The sequence below is a fragment of the Castor canadensis genome, chromosome 19 (genome assembly GCF_047511655.1).
Source record: "Castor canadensis chromosome 19, mCasCan1.hap1v2, whole genome shotgun sequence".
NCBI lineage: Eukaryota > Metazoa > Chordata > Mammalia > Rodentia > Castoridae > Castor > Castor canadensis.
The window spans coordinates 4,783,707-4,807,830 of record NC_133404.1 but is presented as its reverse complement, the minus strand read 5'-3'; the positions used below and the strand labels follow the sequence as shown (position 1 = coordinate 4,807,830).

Here is a 24,124-nt window from a genome sequence, read left to right as displayed (position 1 = left end):
TCCCCATGTACTCCAGTGGAGGTATGGCCCAGAGCCTCCCTCCGAAGTCTTCAAATGACTCCTGTACTAGAAAACAGCTGCTGCTAGGCTGATGGAGTGGCTCAAGCAGCAAGCATGAAGACCTGAGTTCAAACTCCAGTACTGCCCCACTTTACCCCCCAAAAAAGAAAAAAACAAAAATAGCTCTGCTCCTGGTTGGTTGGGTCCAACAAGTCCACAACACAGGGCAGGGCCCAGAGCTTCTAGCTCTGGGAAGGGTATTACAGGGCCAGAGAAAGAGTGAGAGAAGAAAGAGCGAGGGAGAGGACAGGGGGCTTTCAGGAGAAGGGGTCATCTCTCTGTGACCTTGACACTGTTAGCCTCCCCACTTGTGGGATGGGCCCTGTGCAGTCATAGCCAAAGGCCTTGCCTGGATTACTGGTCAGCAATGAGTTCACACACTGCTCCCAGGCTCTCTTAATACGAGAAGGTCTGGTCAGAGGTGAACTTGGAAGCACACACCTCACTCTCACGTCCAGGCCCTGCTTGAGGCAGATGTCCTTGTTGAAGCTACTGAGTGACACACCTCGGGCCACAGTCCTCTGCCCACCTGGCTGCCACTGTTGGTTAAACTGAGCTATCCTGGGCCTCATAGATGGCTCTGCCTGCACTTCTCTTGGGGATTCAGAGAGTAAGCTAGAAAGGCACAGGGGTTGCCCTACGAGAACCCACTTTCATTGTCAATCTTGAGGTCAAAGAAAATCAGGGGCCTGTCTTCTGCTCGGGGGTCGGTGAGGCTGTTGTCCAGGACCCTGAGGGAGCTGGGGCCTTCCAGCTGGAGGTCACTGGACTCGCTGCTGCTGTCGTCCAGTTCACGGGAGGACTGCAACACAGAAAAACCAACAGGTCAGGGGTTCAGAGGCCTGAGAGAACATAGTGGCAAGGCAAGAGTGTGTCCTGGATCGAGTGTGCACATGAATGAGTAGATTATGGAGGACATGTGAGCAAGTGTGAACTTGGTGTGTCACATATGAGGGGCACGTCTTAGGAAGTGACCACATAGGTAAACAGGAGTGTGCACGGATGTGCACACGAGGGAGCAAACTCAAGTGTCCAGGCTGAGCGTGTGTTGGTGAGGGTGTGAATCTGTGAGCCTGTGTTGCCACAAGCATGTGATGGTGTGAGAAGAGGTGAGCCCCATGGGGGCTCAGGAAAGAGGCCGATGCTCTGGTGGGCAGAGCCTAAGGAGTCCATTCCTAATCCCATCTCTGAGCAGACTCAGAAGAAACAACACAGACTTGGCATAAGACAAAGGAGCCTCATCTGGAATTCCAGGTGATTTTCTGGAGGGGGCAGGAGTCTGGCTTTCCACATCCCTGGAACTGGCTGAGCTGGGCAGCATACTGCATAGAGAAGGGGGAGGGCTGGTCAGCCTCTTGAATAGCACATCTAGGTGGACAGATTGTCACTGGCAGTGAGCGAGCAGGAAGGAAAAATTCATTTACCCAGAGCCTTGGAGCCGAGATCTCATCTTCCTGCATCTATACCCCAGGGACAGAGGAGCCTGGAGTCCTAGGACTCCGAGGCTAGGCACTTAGGCTCTGCCATCCAGTACCAAGATCAACCCTGGCAGGAACTGGGGCTTCAGGCCCCAGAGGGGGCGGGCAGGGCTCAGCTCAGACATTGTCCCAAGGAGCTGCAGCTACAGAAGGGCTGGAGCTAGTGATGAGTTACTGGCTTATCTGCACAGCTGCCTAGTCTTTGGTGAACTTCGTATGAATGCTACCTATGAATATCAGCCAGAAACCATGGAGACGGGGACACTGCCAGGGTCTCAGGGCCAGCTGGGGAATCTACTGGACAGAGCCCCAAAGCAGCCTCTGGCCGGTCCTCTTTTGGACTGACCTGGCTTGTTAGTGGAGTTGGTGTCCCTAGGACTGAAGCCTGTTTCCTCTGGCCTCTAGCTAATGTCCCTGGGCTGCACTCACAGGCACAGTGTACAGATTAAAGAGAGAAGAGGGCTCAGAACCAAGGCCACAAGAACTCCAACATTACCAGAGCACAGAGACCTGAGAGTGGAGTAATCAGAGCTGCAGAGGGAAAGTCTCCCCAGGGGAGGGACCCACGCCGGTTAATGTGAAGGACTAAACGGGACCACTGCAGTGAGAAGCCTGGAAGTTTCCCTAGGGTCGGCAGGTGACTCACTGGCATGGCTGGAGGTGCAGGAAGTGGGGTGAGCACGGAGCAGTGTGAAGCACAGACAAGGGGAGGAGGAGGAGGACGGGAGGAGATGATGGGGCTGTCTTCCAGGGTGTTAAGTTCAGAAGGAAGTGTAATGATCAGAAGACACAGCAGATGTACATGAGGAGATGGAGTGAGGCTCCCAGGGGGTAGGGGGCTGGACCAGGACACAGGGGTGAGTCCTAGAGGCAGGCGGACATTCCTTCTACCCTAGCAGAAGGGACAGGTGAAGGGATGAGACAGAAACAGGTGGATCCACAATAGGTAGCAAGATGTCCACCATGCCTATGCCATCAGAGGGCTCCTGTCTTCTCTCTGGAGAGAAGATGCAGTCACCAGCTGAGAGAGGGTCCGGACTGAGGCTCAGAGAAGTGGCAACGAGCTGTCCTGCAGAGCAGAAGGATTTGAGGAAGAACATCAAGGCCCTCAGGCTAGCACCGTCCTTTGAGATTTGCCTTGCTGTGTGGCTTTTCTCCAATGGATCTCCAGGGGGCAGCACAGAGGCAGCAGGCTCCCAGATCCTTCCAGGGTTGTTTCTGCCAGGCATGCCTCACAGGTCCTCGTGGGACAGTGACTGAAATGGGAGAGGTGACAGCAGGACTGAGGGCTCAAGGAACAGGAGGCTGTGGTTGAGTCCCAGTGGTTAGAGATGGTGAGGAAGCACAGGACGTGGTCACATGGTTGGAGGCTGACGTGGACCCTTGAGAGGTCAAGGAGCAGATGCTAGTGGATGCTGGAGTCACAGGGGGAAGAAGGCAGGACACGAACAGGAAGAAGAAATCCTTACTCCATGAGGGGAGGTGGATGGATGTCCGAGAGAATCTGGGGAGAGTGGGGCACACATGAGAGTGGGACCTCAAAGCCAGCAGACAGTGGGGCAGTAACAGTACAAGAGGCACAGAAGGCCTTGTCCTGCTTCCCTCTGATGTTCATGAGTGTGGGAGGAAGATGGGGCCTGGTATCCCCAGAGGAGAACCAAGTTTTGGTGCAGGGAAGAAAAAAACAAAACAAAACAAAACAAAAACACTGCAGGGGAAGGGCTCAGTCCAGCAGGGAAACTGAGGGCTGTGGAATAAGGGTTCGCAAGGGTCATGATTCAACAAGAATTTATTGAGCAGCCACACCTGCCAGGTGCAGGGACGGACACAGTCCCTGTACTCACAGGCTGGCAGAGGTCTAGGGACAATGCTTGGGTAGGGAGTGGGGTGGGGGCTGGAAACACAGCAAAGTGCAAGGATCTTCCTTCTTGGGCAAAGAGGCCTGTGACGAAGGTTGGCCTGAACCTCAGCCATGCCCTCACAGCCACAGAGGACCGGAATCTCCCTCCCTGCTAGGGTTCCACGGAGCCATTCATTCCTTGACCAAGTTAATGAATGCCTACTCTGCACAGGCCTTTGGTGTGTGGGCTGGAGGAAGTGCTCAGGGGCTCAGGCAGGGGTGTCTGGCCACAAGGCTACAGCGAGTGGTGTGGCAGGCCAGCAGCCCTGGAAGAGACACACACTCCGGGCTCAAGGCCTGTCGGAAGAGGGCCTTGGCCCAGACTGATGGGGGCCCTTTCAGGAGGGCCGAGTGGAGGGAATGCAGTCAGAGAGATATCTTGTGAGCCCTGGACTTGGGGATTCTCCATGAAGGCCCTGCTAGAGCCCCTAGAGGAAGCTCTCATCCTCAGAGTTGAGGGTGACTGGCCTCCCCACACACACCTGGTGGAAGAGGCATTAAGCTGGGAAGCCATGGAAGACAGAGGGAAGGAAAAAAACTTGTCGAGCCACTGGCCTAACTGGCGGGAACTCCTGTGGCGTCTCGGGGCTCTGCGTGCCCGGCGGGGTGGGCTGATGGCCCTCTGTGGGTAGGCAGGATGTGCCTGGGCACTGGTAGGGAGGCTGGGAGGCCCTGTGGTGGCAGGAGTGGTAGCCTGGGTCACCGGGGGAGACCAAGTCCGCATGGAGGCACGACGCCACCGGAAGGGCAAGTTGAAGATGTAATGCAGGCGGGTGGCTCTTTGCGTCCTGGGTGAGTGGACACCGATCCCGCGGAAGACAGCAGTACGCTCCTGGCGATCGGCAGGCTGACTGGGAGATTCAGCATTGGAGACAGCGGCTTGCTCAGCAGGATGGCAGAGGGGCCAACCGGGGGGGTGGGAGGTTCCTTGTGCTCTCAGCAGCGAGTGGCCAGGCGAGGAGTGTGAGGCGGCTGTCTCCGGTGGCTCCATACACTTTCCAATACAGAACCTCAGACTGAGGGCTGGAAAGGACCCCAGGCTTCCCAGTCCAACCTTCCACTGTATTCGTATCTCTTTCCCTAGACAGGTGACTGCCCAGCCTCCAATAACACACCTCCAGGGACAGAAGGGTCACTACCCACGAGACCACTGGCTTCACTGGGGGATGGCTTTAAAATTCTTTCTTATATGGAGCCAAAACTTGCTTGTCTGGACCCTGTACTGCACTGCCCATAGCCTCATACCCTTCCCTTCACTGGCCATCCTTGTTAGCCAGGGAATGGATTCTTGTCCAGTCCTCCTCATGGAGAACTTAGACGACAGAAAAGGCCTAAGGAAACTCCAAAGGCTTTGGAGTTTCCAGAGGATGGCCAGGCCTCTGGAAGGAAGCACTCCACCCAGCATTTCAGAAGAGCACTATAGCCGCTGAAGGCTCCTGCCCCAGCATGGTGAGAGGCCTGCCTACAAGCTGCAGCCATGTAGCTGGCATTTGGAGACTATCCTCGGGACAGCTCAGGCTTTTACTGCCTTGCTGGAATATTCTCCAGGCGCAAGGCGAGCCTGAGAGTCACCTGCTGTGGCTGTGGCCTCTGGGACCTGGAATGAAGGGAGGCTGGAGTCCTGGGCTGAACCTCTGAGCCACTCACCGAGTTCTCGGCATCTGAGTCTTCCGAGCTGCTGATTACCACGATGCGCTCCTCTGAAACGGAGAGGGGAAGTAGCATCAGGTTCTGCCTGGGACACCTGCTGGCCAGGTGAAGGGTGTTCACCTGGGAATCCTTGCAGGCCCGTGGGTGGATGCCCTAGGAAGGCTGACGTGAACATTCGCTGCGTGTCCTGTGGAGATCTGCTTTGTGTGTGGGTCTGGCCTATTTCACAAATGGGTTTTTCAGTCACTTTTTGTGCTTCATCTGTGAGTATTTAATGCAGCTACTGGCCCTGAATTCAGAACATGCTCCCCATACAGGAAGCATGGCAACCACCACGTTTGGCAATCCTAAAGAAACACATTGGTTTTTCCAATCTGTGAGCGAGGAATAGCACTCAGGGCTCAGTGTGTAACTGCAGTCAGAGCTCCATTTGGGACCTACAATGAGTTGTTCCTGCACAGCTCCAGGAAGAACTCTCTTGCTGAAGAAGTCTTTGGGCTGACCTCAACTTCTGTCCAAGAACTCAGTCTCCCTGTCAGGCAGAGTCCATATAGGACAACTCATGTAGACAAATAAGATATTTTAGGTGGGTGGCCTTTGCAGAAAAATGTGAGGGAAATGATGGGTATGGGTTTTACCCAAGTCGTCCGTCTCTGGGAGTGTGCAGGGCACCCACCAACAGACATTCTTTGGGGTACCCACCCTGTGCAGAGGTATGGTGCTGGGCACTGGGAGACTGTTTTGGGGTAAGACTGAGGGTATGAGTCTCAGGCTCGCCATACCAACCACAGCAAAGCAAGTGGCAAACTGTAAATTTGCCACCCTGGGCCAATTGGGGGCTGTCCCTGCCCTAATCAATAGCAGCTCAGAAAGCAGGACACACATAGGAATTCTGTTAGCTTTGTGTTTCCAGAGAATGTACAGAATGCAGAGGGGGAGCCCGCCCAGACCCTGGAGGACAGTGTGCAGGCCTCAGCCGCCACTGTGCTGCCTGCCTCCCTACCTGACTCCCTGGCATCACTGGTCACGTGGTTGCTGCTGGGTGGGAAGACCTCTTTTTCTATGATGGGGCTCTCAGGGCTGGGAGGTCCATCCAGGTGGGGTGGTGAGACTGCCTTGGAGGTGCTGGGCCTGGGCTGCTCAGGGGAGCTCGAGGCCAACCTCACCTCCTTCTCCTCCTCAGATTCCATCTTGATGATCTTCCTGGAGCACTGGGTCTGGCAGGACTTTCTCTTCTGGGGTGTGATTGTGTTGGAGACTTCCTGTGCAGTGGGGAGTCACAGAGCTAGGTCAAGCACCTCCAGGATTAGTGGCCAGAGACCTGTACTGGGTGCTGGGGGCTTGTGGCCACACCTTTGCTCCTTCAGTTTCCTCTGTTAAACAGACCATGCCTCTCTTTGGACAGGAAATCTTCCCATGCTGCCATGCTCTCTGGTCCTGGCTGCTCACTGCCAGATTCTGCTGGCTCAATAGCCCTGGGTGTGTCAGCACCCGAGCTAGGCTAGGAGTGGCTCATGCTGACAGTATAGCCAAGGGCAAGAGAAATAGCTCAGAGTGGGTGTTGAGTCAATACCCACTGATGAAGGCCTGGATTCTCACCCGGGCTCCACCTCACTGCTTATGTGGAGTCTAGGCCTTTGGGAGGGAGTGGGCAAGAGGCAGGGCTGAGTAGAGGCTTACCTCTCCATAGGGGGAACCTTTGATGGAGAAGGCATACACGGGCACAGGGTGTGCTCCGGGCACTGACTGTACCACAGCCACAGGTTGGGTCTCAGCCAGCCCCAGGGCCTGGGCTTGTGCCCTCTGTACCTCGTTGGGCTGCAAAATCAGGAAACAAGAGTCAGAAATAACCAGGTAACAGGATAGAGATCCTAGGCCTGTCACCAGCCTAAGATGTAGGTGCCCTGGTCCCAAGCTCAGATCTTAGTGGGACAAGCAGTCCTCTCCAAATCCACTGTGCAGTCTTCTTCTTCTGACCCTGGATTCCTGGCGTACAGGCACCACTTCAATTCTTATGTATCCGTTGAGGGCAGGAAGATACCTTAGGGACCACACTACCTAACTCCTCGAGACATGCAGTTTTCACACCTCCAGGGACAAGGTGCTCACTGCCAAGGGCAGCAGTTCCCTCAACAATTGCAAAGTTTCAGCCTTCCCACTGGGCTGAACTGACCACCTGTGAACCTAACTCCACCTGGACAGCTCCTACACAGGTAGGAAAAATTACTTAAAATGCATCAGCCTTCAGTCTCCTTCTGTAAATAGGAAATCTAAAACCGACCTCATCACAGCAATGTGGATGAAATGTATAAAATACAAGCCAAGTGTTTAGAAGAGCATCTGGCAATTATAAAATGCCAGTAATGGTGGTGGTGAAGACAATGATAAATGTTGTTTTTATTACTACCACTCCATGCTTAGTTCTGTGTTTTGTGCCCCTATCTCAAAATTAAGTAGAGGCAGTGAAGCAGAGAATTACTGTATGACATATCAATCCTTTTTCTAGGCGTATACCTCAAAGAACAGCAAAAGATATTCAAACAAAAACTTTATTCAAGGCTGGGGATGTAGCTCAGTGGTGGAGGGCTTGCCTAGCATGCACAGGCCCTGGGTTCAATCCTCAGAACTACAAAAAAGTTTAAAAGATAGGTACTGTTCTATCCTTCCCTGTCTGGCTCTGCAAAGTGCTAGTACGTAAAAGGCCCTCTTGTAACTTAAGAACTCCCTGTAGGCAGGGCTGGGGATTTGCTTCTGTCCCACCTTCTTAACAGTTCCTGCAACACCAGATAACAAACCAGGGGATATACAGGAGGAGTCAGTAAGGAAAAAAATGTCATGATAACTGATCAACAGTTATCTTAGAGTTTAAAAATGACAGGTTAATTTTTCCTGTAAGAGTATGCTAACATCATTATGAAAAAAGCCTACAAGAAACAGGAGGGAAGACACCCCCAGCGATGGCCCTATCCAAACAGTGCCCACTAAGCCTGCTGGTGTGTTTTCTCTTCATTTCTCCTAGGTGCATGGATGCAACCAAAGAAAACAAACCAGCAGCTCCAAGAGGGGTGAGTGTGGGAATCTAGAAGCCCACTTCCTGCCTCCTAAGGCAGCACTGTGGCTCCCAGAGCTACATCTATGCCTGCCTCACCTGGCCTTCCTGCCCTCACACTGTTAACCACTTCCTTTCCTCAGCTCCACTCCCCACCCCCCAGGTGGTGACCAAGGTGAAAAACAAAGGCTTTGTAAAAAGAGTTCTGCCTGGATGCTCCAAGTCCCACCTGCTCCACAGCTGAGAGTGAGGCCCCCTCTGCTCTGGCTTTCCCAAAACCACCAGCATGTGCACTGACAGGGAACTGGCGAAATAAAGCATGCTCCATCCATTGAGTGGATCGCGATCCAGCTGCAAAAAGGTCCCAGGAAGGTGCGACATACTAGCTACTGATGGGGCAAGAATACTGGAATGCACCATTGCATAAAGTAGCCCGGGAGTGCAAGGCCATGTATATGTGGCATTTTGCTACCTTTGTGCAAAAACTGAGCGAAAAGAGCAAACGTCTCTCATCGTATTTGCTTGTAATTATGTAGAGAAATTCTGAAAGGATTTATAAGAAATGAACAGACAGGTGTCTGGGCTCTAGAAATGAGGGACCAGGTGGGTGTGGGAAGTGCTATTTATCACTTTCTGTGTTTTTATCAAAAAATAAAATAATCATGCTGTAATCTCAGCATGCGTATCCAGAGGATCATGGTTTAAGGCCAGGTGTGCTGGTGCATGCCTGTGATCTCAGTTACATAGGAGGCGTGGTGTAGATTACAGACGGAGGCTGGCCCCAGGACCCTATTTGAAAAATAACTAAAAGCAAAAGAGAGCTCAAGTGATAGAGTGCCTGCCTAGCAAGTGCAAGGCCCTGACTTCAAACTCCAGTACGACTGATTGATCGACCAATCAGTCAATCAGTAAGTAAGTAAATAGTTCTCTTTTTTACATATATATATATATACATGGAGAGAGAGAGAGAGAGAGAGAGAGAGAGAGATGCTATAGCCAAAGCAATTAAGAGCTGGCTTTTAGCCTTGACCCTAGCTTGCTGCCTGTGGCCATGGGCTAATCACAGCCCCACTCTAAGTCTTAGCTACATCCTCTTAATAGGGGCTTAGACTCCATGCTGTCACCTAGCTCTGAAACGCTCAGATTCAAGTCCTGCCTCCTTCAGGAAGCCTCTCCTGACTGTCCCAGCTCACAGCAATCTCTCTCCTTTGGGTCACCCCATGGCAAAGCTAGGAAGGCTTAATGCCCTGCCGCCTGAGGCAGAGCTGCTGTCTATGGAGGGCTGCTCAGTCCTGGCGCATATCCTTGGCTGGCAGGCAAACCAGAGTGAGCAGGCTGGGGAGGAGACAGATGCCAGGGCTGGGGAGGAACAAGGAAGGCTCATCCTGCTGGAGGGAAGCCAAGCCTATGAGTGCTGAAGGTGACAGGTGAAAGGGACATTACTGAACTCCCCCCAGGGAAGCAGTTTGTGAGCCAGAGCAGTCAGAGATGGAAGGGGGAACCCCAAGAATGAACTCATGTCCTCTCTCTGGAGTGTGTGTGTGTGTGTGAGAGAGAGAGAGAGAGAGAGAGAGAGAGAGAGAGAGAGAGAGAGAGAAAACTGTCCAGCCACGAGTCAGGGCACAGCAGAGGGAATGCCCACATGGCATAGCATGCAGTTGTCTTCCAACCCTGGAAGGTATGCATGCTCCTTAGGTATTGGATGGACTTGGATTCCACCCTGGAACCCAGGCTGCTGCGATGGAGATCTGACTCCTGGCCCATTCTCCATTCCAATTCAAGAACCATACACGGGGAGAGAAAGGTACATATGCAAACCCCACAAAACGGCTCACACATTTGGGGCGGACTACAAGGAAGGGGGAGACCATGCGCCACATCTAACAGGGCTGCTTCCAGTGACCCCACCCTTCCCTGACTGCTCACCCTTGGGTGTTACCCTCCTGAACATGGCTCATGGCCCCTCAGAGCTACTTTGGCTTTTAGGAGCCCGCGGTCAGCCAGTCGACTCCTCCTTAATGCCTTCCGTCACTCCCTCCCATTGAAAGTCTCAGTCCAGCCATTTCTGTCCCTCTCTCAGGCACACCCCTGGGACAATAGGATTCCCAATCTACCTGCCTGCTGCACCCTACCACCTCCCCTTCACACCTCAAACCCCTCTCACCAGCTCCACATCAAAAGGCTCCTTGGGAGTGCTGACAGACTCTGGACTGGCTCTCCTGGACAATGCTGCATCTGAAGAACACAGAAAAGGGACAAGAAAGTCAGGGACACACTGGTGAAGGGCATTCTAGCTTAGGACAGTGGCAGAGGGGAGGACCTCATTGCTTTTCCTGGATGTTCATTTCCAAGGCATCTGGAGGAGTTGGCAGTTGGAAGGAAGCCTTCCTCGATTGCATGAACCCAGCCAGAGGGAGAGAAGAGAGCTATTTCTTTGGCTCCAGATCCCATGTATACCACTCACCATCTCTGGGCCATCAGGAGTGGACAACCGAAAGCCATCCCTGCCCACTGACTCGTTACTGTATGCTTCATGATACTTTCCTGACCCACCACCTGACTGTTCTTAAATCTATTCTGAATCTCTCATGCTTCAGAATAAAATAACTCTTCTCTTTGCCACTGCCCAGATATAACACATGAGGCAAACTATTTAAACTCTGTGGGAGCCAGGCATTGTGGTGGACACCTGTAATCCCCGCTAGTCAGAAGGTAGAGAAGGGTCACAATCCGGAGGCTGGCTGGGACAAAAGCATGAGACTCTACCTGAAAAACCAAAACAAAAAAGACTGGGGGCATGGTTCAAGTGGTAGAGGCTTGCCTAGCAAGCACAAGATCCTGAGTTCAAAATCCAATACTGTCAAAAACCAACCAACAAAAGTCTCTGTGGGGTCATTTCCTGGAAATGGGGCAACATTTACTGCCTAGATGGAAAAGGCAAAAGTCCACGGCCGCTCTAGGATTATATAACTTTATGAGCTCACATCTGCCAGCTCCAGGAGGAGGAAGTTGGGCCTTCCATCACTGATACCTGCTGGGGGTGCTTCTGGATTCCGTAGCCTCTCTCTGTCTTCCCCCCTATGTCAGGGGGTCAGAGCTCAGATTCCAGCCCAGATATTTATTTTTATTTTATTTTATTTTTTCATTTTTCTTTTATTATTCATATGTGCATACAAGGCTTGGTTCATTTCTCCCCCCTGCCCCCACCCCCTCCCTTACCACCCACTCCACCCCCTCCCTCTCCCCCCCATCAATACCCAGCAGAAACTATTTTGCCCTTATTTCTAATTTTGTTGTAGAGAGAGTATAAGCAATAATAGGAAGGAACAAGGGTTTTTGCTGGTTCAGCCCAGATATTTAGTTCAAAGTCCTGAAGTTCCTCTTGTAAACAGCCCCCTGCCCACACCTGGTTTGAAAGCCCCTTGATGTCTCTAAGCTCATCCAGATTTTGATGCTCAATATCAGGCAGGGTCCACAGAGGTTGGCAGCTGGTCCAGATGGCAAGCCACCCAAGGGGCAAGGAATCTCCTCCATTCTCCATTGTTTTGAGTAGGCACCTCATTCCCAGGCGTTTCTTAGCCCCCTTCTACTCACACTCCAGCTGACTTCTCTGTTCTTGGGCACAGAGGGCTTGAGAGAACTTTCTGGAGTGAATTAAAATAATGACGCATCTGATTTTCAGCCCTGCAGTTTCTCAACTGCCACATGCTCCCCAAAGGTCACAGCTATTCTATAGTTTTTGTTTTGTCTTTTTAAGACAGGGTCCTGCTATATAGCCCAAGCTGCCCTTGAACTTGTGATCCTCCTGCCTCAGCCTCCTGAGTGGGACTACAGGCATGGACCACCACGCCTGGCTTCCATAGGGTCTTATAAGTTACAAAACTTCTGGGCACCTGCATACCCATGTCAGATCCTCCTCTTCTTATTCTCCCCCTGTAATTAAGACCTGAGGAAACCTAAGAGACTTAATCAAAATGCGGTTTCTTTCCCTCCCCTCCCTTTTCTTTCCTTCTGTTGGGTCTGGAGACCTAAGGCAGATGAGTGAGTATCCCATCCCCCACGGAGGGCAATTATTATTCCTGCATCCTGAGGAGATGGAGGCCTGCATTCCTGCAGCCTGAAGGAGAGATACAGATCTGCCACAGGGCTGATGAGCAAAATGCTCTCAAGATGGTACTGGCACAAAAACAGACATGAAGACCAGTGGAACAGAATAGAGGACCCAGATAGGAAGCCACACAACTATAAGCAACTTATCTTTGACAAAGGAGCTAAAAATATACGATGGAGAAATAGCAGCCTCTTCAACAAAAACTGCTAGGAAAACTGGTTAGCAGTCTACAAAAAACTGAAACTAAATCCATGTATATCACCCTATACCAAGATTAACTCAAAATGGATCAAGGATCTTAATATCAGACCCCAAACTCTTAAGTTGATACAAGAAAGAGTAGGAAATACTCTGGAGTTAGTAGGTATAGGTAAGAACTTTCTCAATGAAACCCCAGCAGCACAGCAACTAAGAGATAGCATAGATAAATGGGACCTCATAAAACTAAAAAGCTTCTGTTTATCAAAAGAAATGGTCTCTAAACTGAAGAGAACACCCACAGAGTGGGAGAAAATATTTGCCAACTATACATCAGACAAAGGACTGATAACCAGAATATACAGGGAACTTAAAAATCTAAATTCTCCCAAAACTAATGAACCAATAAAGAAATGGGCATGTGAACTAAACAGAACTTTCTCAAAAGAAGAAATTCAAATGGCCATAAAACACATGAAAAAATGCTCACCATCTCTAGCAATAAAGGAAATGCAAATTAAAACCACACTAAGATTCCACCTCACCCCTGTTAGAATAGCCATCATCAGCAACACCACCAACAACAGGTGTTGGCGAGGATTCGGGGAAAAAGGAACCCTCTTACACTGTTGGTGGGAATGTAGACTAGTACAACCACTCTGGAAAAAAATTTGGAGGCTACTTAAAAAGCTGGACATTGATCTACCATTTGATCCAGCAATACCACTCTTGGGGATATACCCAAAAGACTGTGACACAGGTTACTCCAGAGGCACCTGCACACCCATTTTTATTGCGGCACTATTCACAATAGCCAAGTTATGGAAACAGCCAAGATGCCCCAGCACTGACGAATGGATTAAGAAAATGTGGTATCTATACACAATGGAATTTTATGCAGCCATGAAGAAGAACGAAATGTTATCATTCGCTGGTAAATGGATGGAATTGGAGAACATCATTCTGAGTGAGGTTAGCCTGGCTCAAAAAACCAAAAATCGTATGTTCTCCCTCATATGTGGACATTAGATCAAGGGCAAACACAACAAGGGGATTGGACTATGAGCACATGATAAAAGCGAGAGCACACAAGGGAGGGGTGAGGATAGGTAAGACACCTAAAAAACTAGCTAGCATTCGTTGCCCTTAACGCAGAGAAACTAAAGCAGATACCTTAAAGCAACTGAGGCCAATAGGAAAAGGGGAACAGGAACTAGAGAAAAGGTGAGATCAAAAAGAATTAACCTAGAAGGTAACACCCACGCACAGGAAATCAATGTGAGTCAATGCCCTGTATAGCTATCCTTATCTCAACCAGCAAAACCCCTTGTTCCTTCCTATTATTGCTTATACTCTCTCTACAACAAAATTAGAAATAAGGGCAAAATAGTTTCTGCTGGGTATTGAGGGGGGGGAGAGGGAGGGGGCGGAGTGGGTGGTAAGGGAGGGGGTGGGGGCAGGGGGGAGAAATGAACCAAGCCTTGTATGCACATATGAATAATAAAAGAAAAATGAAAAAAAAAAAAAGATTTGTTTCCTTCCCCCAGTAAAGGTGCAAAACAAACCAGTTCACCTGAGAAAGCCCTCGAATCCAAGACCAATGAGAAAAACCCACTTAACCCAGAGTTAAAATGTCCATAAAAACCCCAGCCTTCACCAGAGCAGTGAGCTACTGGCTTCCAGGCTCCACTACTCTTCTCTAGCTGTAGCCTTTCCTTTCTCTAATAAATCCTACTTTATACACCGGCTTTGGCTCGTCATTGGGCTGCCTCACTAGCCAGTTCTCTGGTCTGTGAAGGCAAGGACGCTCGAAATCGGCCTGCAACACCCTCAACACCGGCACGTAACAGTTCCTTCCTTTTTGCAGTACTGGGATTCGAACTCAGGGCCTCACGCTTGCTAGGCAGGCACTCATCACTGGAGCCACTTGGCCAGCGAGTTTTCCTTATCTGTCAAATGGGTATGTTTGTTCTTTTCTGTCTTGCCTCCCCTGGGAGCAACATCAAAGCATAAGCCCTTAAATGATGAGCAGGCCACCTACCTGTCCCCTGGGTGATGCAGGAGATGAGGTCCTGCAGGCGCACCTTGAACTCGTCGAAGCCACTGGTGCACACGGCCGCCTGCAGGTTCTGGGGCTCCTCCTGGCGCAGACGGCCGAGCGCCTGGCGCAGGAAGTCGTGCATGTCCAGCACCTCCTGGTCCGAAGCGTAGAGCTTCATCCTCTGCACGAGCGCGCCGCCCGTGCGGATGCGCTGCAGCACGGCGTCCAGGCGGCTCAGCCGGCCGGCCATCTCTTGGTAGTCGCGCTGGTACCGCGCGTTCACCGCCTCCAGCAGCTCGCGCTCCCGCGCCTGCACGTGCGCGACGACCTGGCGCACGCGCGCGCGGATCAGCTCCTCGGTGTCGGCGCGCGCGCGGCCCAGCTGGCTGATGGCCGTGCGCACCTGCGCATGCGCCACGCCGAAGGCGCCGTCCTGCTCCTGCAGCGCCTGCGTCATGGCGTCCAGCTCCTCCTGCCGCTGCTGGATCTCCTCGCCGATGTTGCACTTGAGCTCGCTGTGGCCCGAGTCCAGGAGCGCGCACGAGCAGCACAGCGGCTTGGAGCAGCCTCGGCAGTAGATGCTGCGGACACGCGAGGCCCACCCGGGTTAGGGCTGTCTCGCCTCTTTCCCCCTTTTCGTTTTTGTTATGAAATAATTCCTCTTCCCAAATTACCGAACTTTGGATCATGACATGGTTCTAGGTTCGTGTTTTCCCAACTCAGTGTTTATGATTATGGTGACAGCACCCAAACTACCAATCAAACAGAAAGTAAAGTTACCGCAGTAACAGTTTCTCCACCCTTGCGACAATGCAAAAATACACGAATAATCTTGGGCTGGAGAGATGGCTCAAGTGATAGGAAGGCCTGAGTTTGAAACCCCAGTAACACAGACCCCACAAGAAAACATCCGCCACTTCTGAATTTGCCACTTCCGAGGCACCAGATGAGCTTGGTGAGGTGCCTCCTTCCCGCCTCTCTCCACCACATTCACCTCACATAAATACCCAAACTGAGCTACTGCCTGCAGTATTCTAAAGACTGGTCATACATCATCCCACTTAACCTTTGCAATGGGAATTATCGTGGTCCTCCTTTCACAGATGAAGAAACAGGCCCAGACATCTAAATGATTTTTTGGGGGGGGCGGGATGGGGGATAGTTGTTCTTTAAAAAATGAGATCACAATCCTAGCTGCTCAGGAAGCAGAGAGCAGGAGGATGACTGTTCAAGCCAGCCCCTGGCAAATAGTTCTAGAGACCCTATGTCAAAAAAAACCCATCACAAAAAAGGGTTGACTCAAGTGGTAGAGCACCTGCCTAGCAAGTGTGGGACACAGTTCATGCCCCAGTGTTGCCAAACAACAACAACAACAAATTAGATCATGTTCAGAAGTCCTGTGGCATGAACCTGGACTTGACTCATATAGAGAACTGTTATCTCTGGAAAGGCAAAATGACAGTTATTTACTTCTGGAATATTCAAAAGAATGAACTAAAAACACCACTGGATTAGTAAGAAATTGCTAAGCAAAGTGGCTAGGTGACACAAGAAAGGGAGGGGTAGAGAAAAAGAGAAATGGTTTAATTCTATCCAAGCAAAGCAAATGAGAAGAAATATGGGGGAATTCCATGGTCTCACAGCAGTAATCCAAGAAATGCTATCAAATACCTAGACATAATCCTAGCAGGAAATATGTAGGAATTAGATGAAGAAATGTATATGAAGACTTTAACTCACTGAGAGATAAAGTCTAAAAACCAGAGAAGTGTATCGGTGTCCCAGTTAGACTAAATCCAGGATTACTAATTTGCAAGTTAACATAAAGGGTTAAGGCAACTTAAATTATGAGTGAGATTTCAAGACTTAGCTTAATGGTTCTAAATTTATATTTTGAGGGAATAAACAAACCAAGTAGCTAAGAAAATTTAAAAAGCCAGTGTAAGAAAAAAAGATTTTTCTTGGCTAGAATACTGACAGTTCATAGAACCACCATTAATTTTTAAAATGTGGGATCAGTTGGGATTGGTGGTGTATGCCTGTAATCCCGGCTACTCTGGAAGTGGAGATACGAGGATCAAGGTGTGAGACTGGCCTGAGCAAAAGTGTGAGATCCTATGTGAAAAAAACAAGCTTGAAAGCAAAATGACTGAGGCATGGCTTAAGTGGAAGAGTACTTGCTTATTAAGCATGAGGACCCCAGTTCGATTCCCAGTACTAAAAGGGGATTGACTTTTTTTTTTTTTTTTTTTGACTAGAGGAATAATCAAAAGAAAAACTAGATAGGCCTGAATGGGTCCTGGCATATCTAGAAATGTAGTAGTTCATGAAGCATCCCAAGCTAATGAACTTTCAAGGTGTCATCTGAAATCACCTTTCAAGGTGTCAACCTGAATCAGGGAAATTGGCTGGAAGTTGGGGGGCAGGAGTCAGGTGAGAGACTTGCTTCTTACTTCACCTGTGGATGTATTTCCAACAGATTTCAGAGATAAATGAAAAAATAACACCATGAAGGAGAAACTCTAGTCAATGCTTCATTTATTCTCCTGATGGTAAATGATCACTGAAGAAATGAAAGAAAATCATATAATACACAGAAGCCTATACTGAAAAATTCAAAACTACTTTTTTTTTTTTTTTTTGACAATACTGAGGCTTGAACTCAGGGCTTCTTCTACCTTGAGCCACCCCACCAGCCTTTTTTTGTGAAGGGTTTTTTTCGAAATAGGATCTCAAAACTTTTTGTCTGGGCTGGCTTCAAACTGTGATCCTCCTGATCTGTGCTTCCTGAACAGCTAGGATTACAGGCGTGAGCCACCAAAACTACACTTTTTGTAAAGACATTCATGACTTGCCATGACATAAGAAAGGCAAGTTATACAACATGAAGTGTCAGTTCTATTTTACATGATCAAAGAGAAAGTAAGAAAGGAAAGGTCTATTGTGGTAAAGTAGTAGGTGCCTTTCTCTTCTCCTCCCTTTTCACAGATTTACAAAAGTTTCTGTAATCAACTTTTCTTCCTCCCTCCCTCCTTCCCTTCCCTTCCTTCCTTCCTTCCTCTTTCTTTTTTCGGCAATACTGGCAGGTTGAACTCAGAGCCTTGTACTTGCTAGTGCTGGGCAGGTATCTACCACTCAAGCCACACAACCAGCCCTTCTCCTCCTCGTCTTCTTTTAGAATTTTATTTATTCATTTATTTTTTGAGAGAGGGTCTTACTATATAGCTCAGGCTGGCCTCAACCTCTCATCCTCCTGCCTGTGCCTCCTGAGTAGCTGAGTCTAATCAATTCTAAGCCAAGGAGTTTGAACTCTAAGTAAGAGTCACCTGGGAACCTTCAAGGGACATCCATCTAGGCTTTACAACAGGGCTTTCTCTTCTTCCCTGGGATCTATTGTTCCACTGTTCCTTTATGACTGCTAAGTGAATTTTCCACATCATTAATATTTTAATAGAAGCTTCAACACATTTCATGGGTTTTCAATCCCCCTATTCTAAAGCTGCCATGTCTAAACAGTCATGTGAGAGAGGCCATGTGACAGCAGAAAGGGTATAAGTTCTAGAGGAGACCTGGGCCTAAATCTGAGTTCTTCCAGTTTGTAGCTGAGCCTTGAGCAAATTCTCTCTGTGAGTCTTAATTTCCCCAACTGTACAATGGGAATAATAATGCTTGCTCTTCATAGACATTGCAAAGATAAAGACAGGAAGGTGGATGTGAAGTGCCCAGCACAGTGCCAGGAGCACAGGGGCATTCTGGAGTCATGAAAGAAGAGAGGGCAGTAGCTACACATGTACACATGGGGGGGGACAGCTCTGCTGCTGGTGGCAAACCTCTCAAGCTCAGACAGTAAGGAAACATCACCATTAGTGTGTTCCTGGGCTGTCCCCTTCCCAGTATGGAAAGGCTACCCCAGTTCAGCCACAACTTCTGTTGGGGCCAGAGGAGCAGAAGTGTTTCGGGAAATGCAGGATGCCAGAGATGCTATGGGAAGCGTTGGGGGGAGGGAGAGAACTGGCATGAAAGCAGGACTCCAGGGCAGGGCCTGGTACGCCTGAATGGCCAAACCTCCATCTCCAAGCAGCCAACTTGGAACCTTCACTTTGGTGAAGTAGAAGAAGAGCAGCTCTTTTGGAAATTCAAAACAATTACAGGGTAATTAAAGGGATTCATCAGTCATTTACACAGTGGTATGAATGCGTTTAACCAGAATGCTTTCTCATTACCCCTTGGGAGACACAATTAAGGAAACAAGATTTCTAGACAGGAGAGGAGATGGATAACCCCAGAACCTGGGATATCTAAACACAGTGAATGCACTATTCCTATTGACCAGCCCTCCCACTACTCTTCAGTTGAGAAGGTGCTGGTAGACATGCAAGGCCTGAGGTTTCAGACAGGAAGATAACAGAAGTAAAAGAAGCAGCAAGGAAAGAGGTGAGAGAGACATTGTCTGTTTCACACTACTGTCTAATGCTGGCCCCACACCCAAGAATGAGGAAGAGGAAGCTTGTGTTTTCCTTCCCCACTCATTTCTACACAGCTCCCGGCACCCAGGACATATGGCGGACAGTGTTCTGTTGGGCCACTCACTCATTCTGTAGGCAGCAGGTGCCCTGCTCCTCCTGCCATCTGTAGGGCAGTGAATGGCCTCACAGTTTAATGGGCACTCAAGCCAGGGACCATAGTCATCCTAGATGCCTCCTTCTCTTTTACTGAGTCCACAATAATTCATCATTAAGTCTTCTTGAGTGAGTCTACCTCCATTTACATAAAAATTATGAATAACTATGTGTAGCATGGGGCTACACATCTTTATATTCTTCCTTCTCCCCCTCCTTCTTATCTTCTTTTTCTTGGTTTATTTCCACTAGTATTACAATTTTTAGTTTATTAATTTTAAGTGCTTTCAGATTAGTAATCTAACAATATTACTACATTTTGAAGGGAATTTAATGACTATTGAATGAGTAGCAAAGATTAGAGCTACCATATGTATGTACAGCTACATAAAAGTAATTTTATACATACTTTATAAAAGTACTTGCAAATACCAGAATTTGCTATAAAGATGGTGAAGGCAGCAGTCTGGCTCTCCAACCTGTCACATCAATTTCCCTTGCTACTGCCTTGGTCTCACCTGGATTACTGCTTATCCTCTGGGGCACTGTCCTCTCCTGGCCTCCCTGCCCTGGGCTTTCCAGCTCCAATCAGCTCCAGTGCCTCCCAACATGGAATTCCACCCTCCCCCCCCACCCCCTTTTTTTTTTTTTGCAGTACTGGGGTTTGAACTCGGGGCCTCACACTTGCTAGGCAGGTGCTCTACCACTTGAGCCACTCCACCAGCCCATCATGGAATTTCCAAAGCATTATTATCCTCAGAAGCCAAGAGGATGGCACCAAAACTCCTCAGAAGGGCAATCAAAAGAGTGTCACAGGCAAATAAAGGAGATTCCATTTTTGGAACAAAGTTAGATCACCTGGAGAAACGCAATGATTTTATAATACCCTGCTATTATATAGTATCATATGCTGGTGAATATTAACATATGCCAGTAGGTGTTGCAAGAAATAAAACAGCCTATCGTACAGAAAAGTACAGTGATTATCAGCTCTGATTTTTTTAAATCTAACCTATTTTCAGTAAATAAAATGACTAAAGAGTTGGGAATATAAAAAAAAATCAGTTATTTAAAGCCATGAATAAGAAAAAAAGATATCATTAACCTAACACCATATTAGCTGGTAACATAGCCCTTTTACTTAGAGATGTCAGCCTTCAAATACCTTAATATCTTAAAAGCTCTGGCAGACGGAACACATCCAAGTTGTAAAATATGCCATAGCTAGAATTTGTTACAAAATTCCATGACTAAAGTCAATCATTAAGCTTTAATAGACCCTAGTAACATGGAAAACAGGCAATAATACCTTATGTGACACAAACAATTCTGGTATTTGCAAGTACTTTTATAAAGTGTGTATAAAATTACTTTTATGTAGCTGTACATACTTATGGTAGCTCTAATCTTTGCTAGTCATTCAATAGTCATTAAATTCCCTTCAAAATGTAGTAATATTGCTAGATTACTAATCCGAAAACACTTAAAATTAATAAACTAAAAATTGTAATACTAGTGTAAATAAACCAAGAAATAGAAGATGAGAAGGAAGACAAAGAAGGAGGAGGAAAAAGAAGAATATAAAGAAAATTTCAGGCCAGGAACAGTGAGTGGTTCACACCTGTTCCCAGCTACTGTCAGGAGGCAGAGATTGGGAGGACTGAGGTTTGAGGCCAGCGTAGGCAAAAAGTTAGCAAGATCCCATCTCAATCAATAAGCTAAATTCCCAGGCAAAAAACATGAGAAATAACTAAAAACACAACAAGTAACTAAAGTAAAAAGGACTGGGGACATGGCTCAAGTGGCAGGGCGCTGTGTAGCAAGCATGAGGCCCTGTGTTCAAACTTCAGTACCACCAAAAAACATCATTGAATTCACAGATTAGATTGCTGGATCATGCTGGATAACAGATAATTTGATATAAAATGGTCTGCAGCAAGACAGCTCGGTTACCCAATACATTTCAAGAATGCAAACTATCTTTAGGTATCAAGACAGAAAAAGCAAATTAGTGTGGCCTGAGTCCGGGCTCATGAACAATGCAGCAATGTCTACAACGTTCTGAAGGAAAGAGAGCGTGACCCGGAACGGTACACTCAGCCAAGATATCTTCAAGTATCCAGCAACCACAGGCTCTCTCAGCACCCAGACTCAAGGAACGGGGAAGTGTTCCTTGAAAAAAACCTCCCTACTGACAACCTCTCTTCAGTTAAGAACTCAATCCAGATCCGAATTCAGGGGATAGGGGATGGAGCTCAATGGAAGAGCACTTGGGTAGCATGCATGAGGCCCTGGGCTCCATCACAGCACTGCAAAACAAAAACAAAAACAAACCCCAAACTAGTTCTGTGCTGAACATTACGGTATTTTTGTTTATTTAATGGCTACTGAATGACAAACCAAGATTAGAACCACCATATCCATTTAAAGCCACATAAAAATAATTTTATATATGCTTTTGTAAAAGTATTTGTGAACACCAGAATTGTTGACGTGAAGCCCAAACCAGAAGGATGCAAAGCAAACGTCCTCATCTTTCATAGCTGAGATTCAGCTGATACTGTCTAAAATGGAAGTGCTTCATTAAACAAACTATAAGCCAGGTGCTGGTGGCTCACGTCTGTAATCCTAGCTACTTGGGAGGCTAAGGTCAAGAGGATCCAGGTTTGAGGCCAGCTCAGGGCAAAGAGTTCATGAGACCCTATCTTCAAAATAACCAGAACAAAATGGATGGAAGGTGTGGATTTTTTTTTGGCAGTACTAGGGTTTGAACTTAGGGCTTCCCAGGCGCTCTACCACTTGAGCTACTCTGCCAGCCCTTTTTGTGTGTATTGTTTTTGTTTTTGTTTTTTTAACTTAATTTTAGAGGCATCTTTTAGGAATATTTTTAAAGATCTGTTTGTTTGCTTATTTATGGCAGCACTGGCATTTGAACCCAGGGCCTCACACATAATAAGCAAGTACAGTGCCACTGAGTCACATGCCCAGCTCTTGGGAAGCTATTTTAAGATCTATTTCTTTGAAATTTGGCAGATCTAATTTTTACTTTAGCTCCCTTTTCTTCTGTTAAATTTGAGGAAAATTAAATTTCGCATTGCTTAAGCACCATGCTTAATTTTAATAATACAATTCAAAGGGGAAACACACCAAATTCTAGATAAACGACCTGCAGAATCCTTTCACAAATTCAGGGCGTCCTGAAGGCCAGAGCCAGCAGGAGTGGCAGGTGCACACATGTGCAGTCACACTTGCAGTCAGAACTCTGCATGCTGTTCTGGCCCCATGAATCTCTTGACCTCTTGTCTCCTTTGTACAGGGAGCAGGTCTCTCTTCCTCTACAATCTCACTGAAGGGTGCAGGAATTAAGTTAGCATGAAGATATCTCAAAAGGCAGGACTGTGCTCTACTGTGACAAGGAAGGTGGACTCCACCCAGAACAGCCCTATTGGAAGAGGCTGCCCAGGTCCCAAGGTCAGGGTGCTTCCCTTGAGGCTGGCTTCAACCTGTCCCTTGCATTTGAGTTCTGTCCCACGGCACCCTACACCTCTGGAATAGTTTTTCTTCTTTGCTTTCCTTTGCAGTGGCTACTAGACATTTTTCTCAGATGTCTTAAAGGCAAATTCTTTCTTCTGGCACTGCAATGGAATTGGACTCGGTAGGGAACTACACACTTCCTGTTCCCAGCCCTAGAGATTTGGGGAAGGAAGCACTGGACTTGGATTTAAGTTAATCTGAGTGTCGCCCAGCAGCCTGCACACCCTTTCAAGGAAAGAATCTGACCCAATCAGACACCCCCGAGCCTTGGCTTTGAATTCGGGGACTCTTATTGCTCCCTCTCCCTCAGGGTTGAAGGCTGAGGGTGGGCACCCTGTGGAGATGCTACACCCATCTGGTGACTTTGGCAGAAAGCCAGGTCACAGAAACACAGAGAAACGGCCTCCTGGTGATACAATCTGAATAGCTAATCAGGTCAGATGGTTACATAAGCCTTCACTGGCTTACATAAGACACGAACCCCTTAATTTAATATTATTATTATTATTACTAGTGGTACTGGGCTATCCTTAATTTTGATTTTCAGGTAGGATCTCACTAACTTTGCCCAGGCTGGCCCCGAACTCAAGATCCTCCTGCCAGTGCCCACTGTGTAAGTGGGATTAAGGGTATGTGTCACCACCCTTGGCTCATCAATCCTTTTTTTTTTTTTTTTTTTTGCTTAAGTCCCTAACTAAGCATTTCTCACTAACTGACACAATTTGTTTTCAGTAAAACCTATAGAAACCAACAAATCTCTTCAAGGTCCAGCTTAAACGCTGACTGCTTGTCAAGGCTTCCCTAACCCTCTTCCTAATTAAACACAAGGACTCCCTTCTTAAAACTGCCACCACTGTTTTATCTGAAAGGTCTGCTGGGACCTATGGGTCCTGACCATGGAGTACAGGGCTGTGCATATTCAATTTATCCATACACCGAAACTGTAAATTCAGGATAAAAAACTCTCATTTGCCTGAAAACAGCTGTTTCATGCCAGGTTTGAAATATACATTTTGTAAGTGATTGTTCAGTGGCTGGATGGACGGGATAGATGGATGTGGTTACAGTGAATTTAATTTTATCAGGAATCAATGTGAAAAACTTATTAATTTCAAGTCTTGCTGGTAAACATTCTTCTAAAATATCCTAAACCTCCATTGCCCATCCCCAAACTGCAAAAGCCCACTCCCACAACTGGAAAGGAGAGATTAGTGTTCAGGAGAATTGAAACAGAGATGCTAGCCCTAACCTTGATCTTGGCTTGGGTTACTTTAAATTCTTTGCTTCTAACCAGAAGCTGATGACTCACACCTGTAATCCTGGCTACTTGGGAGGCTGAGATCAGGAGGATCATGGTTCTAGTCTAGCCTGGGCAAAAAAAGATTTCGAGAGTCCATCTCAACCAATAGCTGAGTGCGGTGATACACACCTGTCACCACAAGCTACAAGGGAGGCTGAGATTGGGAGGATTAAGATTCTAGGCC

The 24,124-nt window shown here is 48.0% G+C and overlaps 1 protein-coding gene across 5 annotated transcripts in view; it reads right to left on the bottom strand.

The window, feature by feature from the left end:
• Nucleotides 1-24,124, bottom strand: part of Pml (PML nuclear body scaffold) — a 43,729-nt gene that overhangs the window by 9,746 nt on the left and 9,859 nt on the right. For 2 of the 5 annotated variants that reach the window (XM_020165635.2, XM_074061848.1), the window contains exons 3-8: nucleotides 14,488-15,068; nucleotides 10,302-10,372; nucleotides 6,769-6,906; nucleotides 6,092-6,350; nucleotides 5,086-5,138; nucleotides 712-862 (exon numbers count right to left, since the gene is read on the bottom strand). In XM_020165635.2, the coding sequence (XP_020021224.2) occupies nucleotides 712-862; nucleotides 5,086-5,138; nucleotides 6,092-6,350; nucleotides 6,769-6,906; nucleotides 10,302-10,372; nucleotides 14,488-15,068 (1,253 nt within the window). Of the gene's footprint in view, nucleotides 1-711; nucleotides 863-2,293; nucleotides 3,043-3,309; nucleotides 4,462-5,085; nucleotides 5,139-6,091; nucleotides 6,351-6,768; nucleotides 6,907-10,301; nucleotides 10,373-14,487; nucleotides 15,069-24,124 lie in introns of those variants that run through there. The other 3 variants (XM_074061849.1, XM_074061847.1, XM_074061850.1) reach the window with 3 other exon arrangements.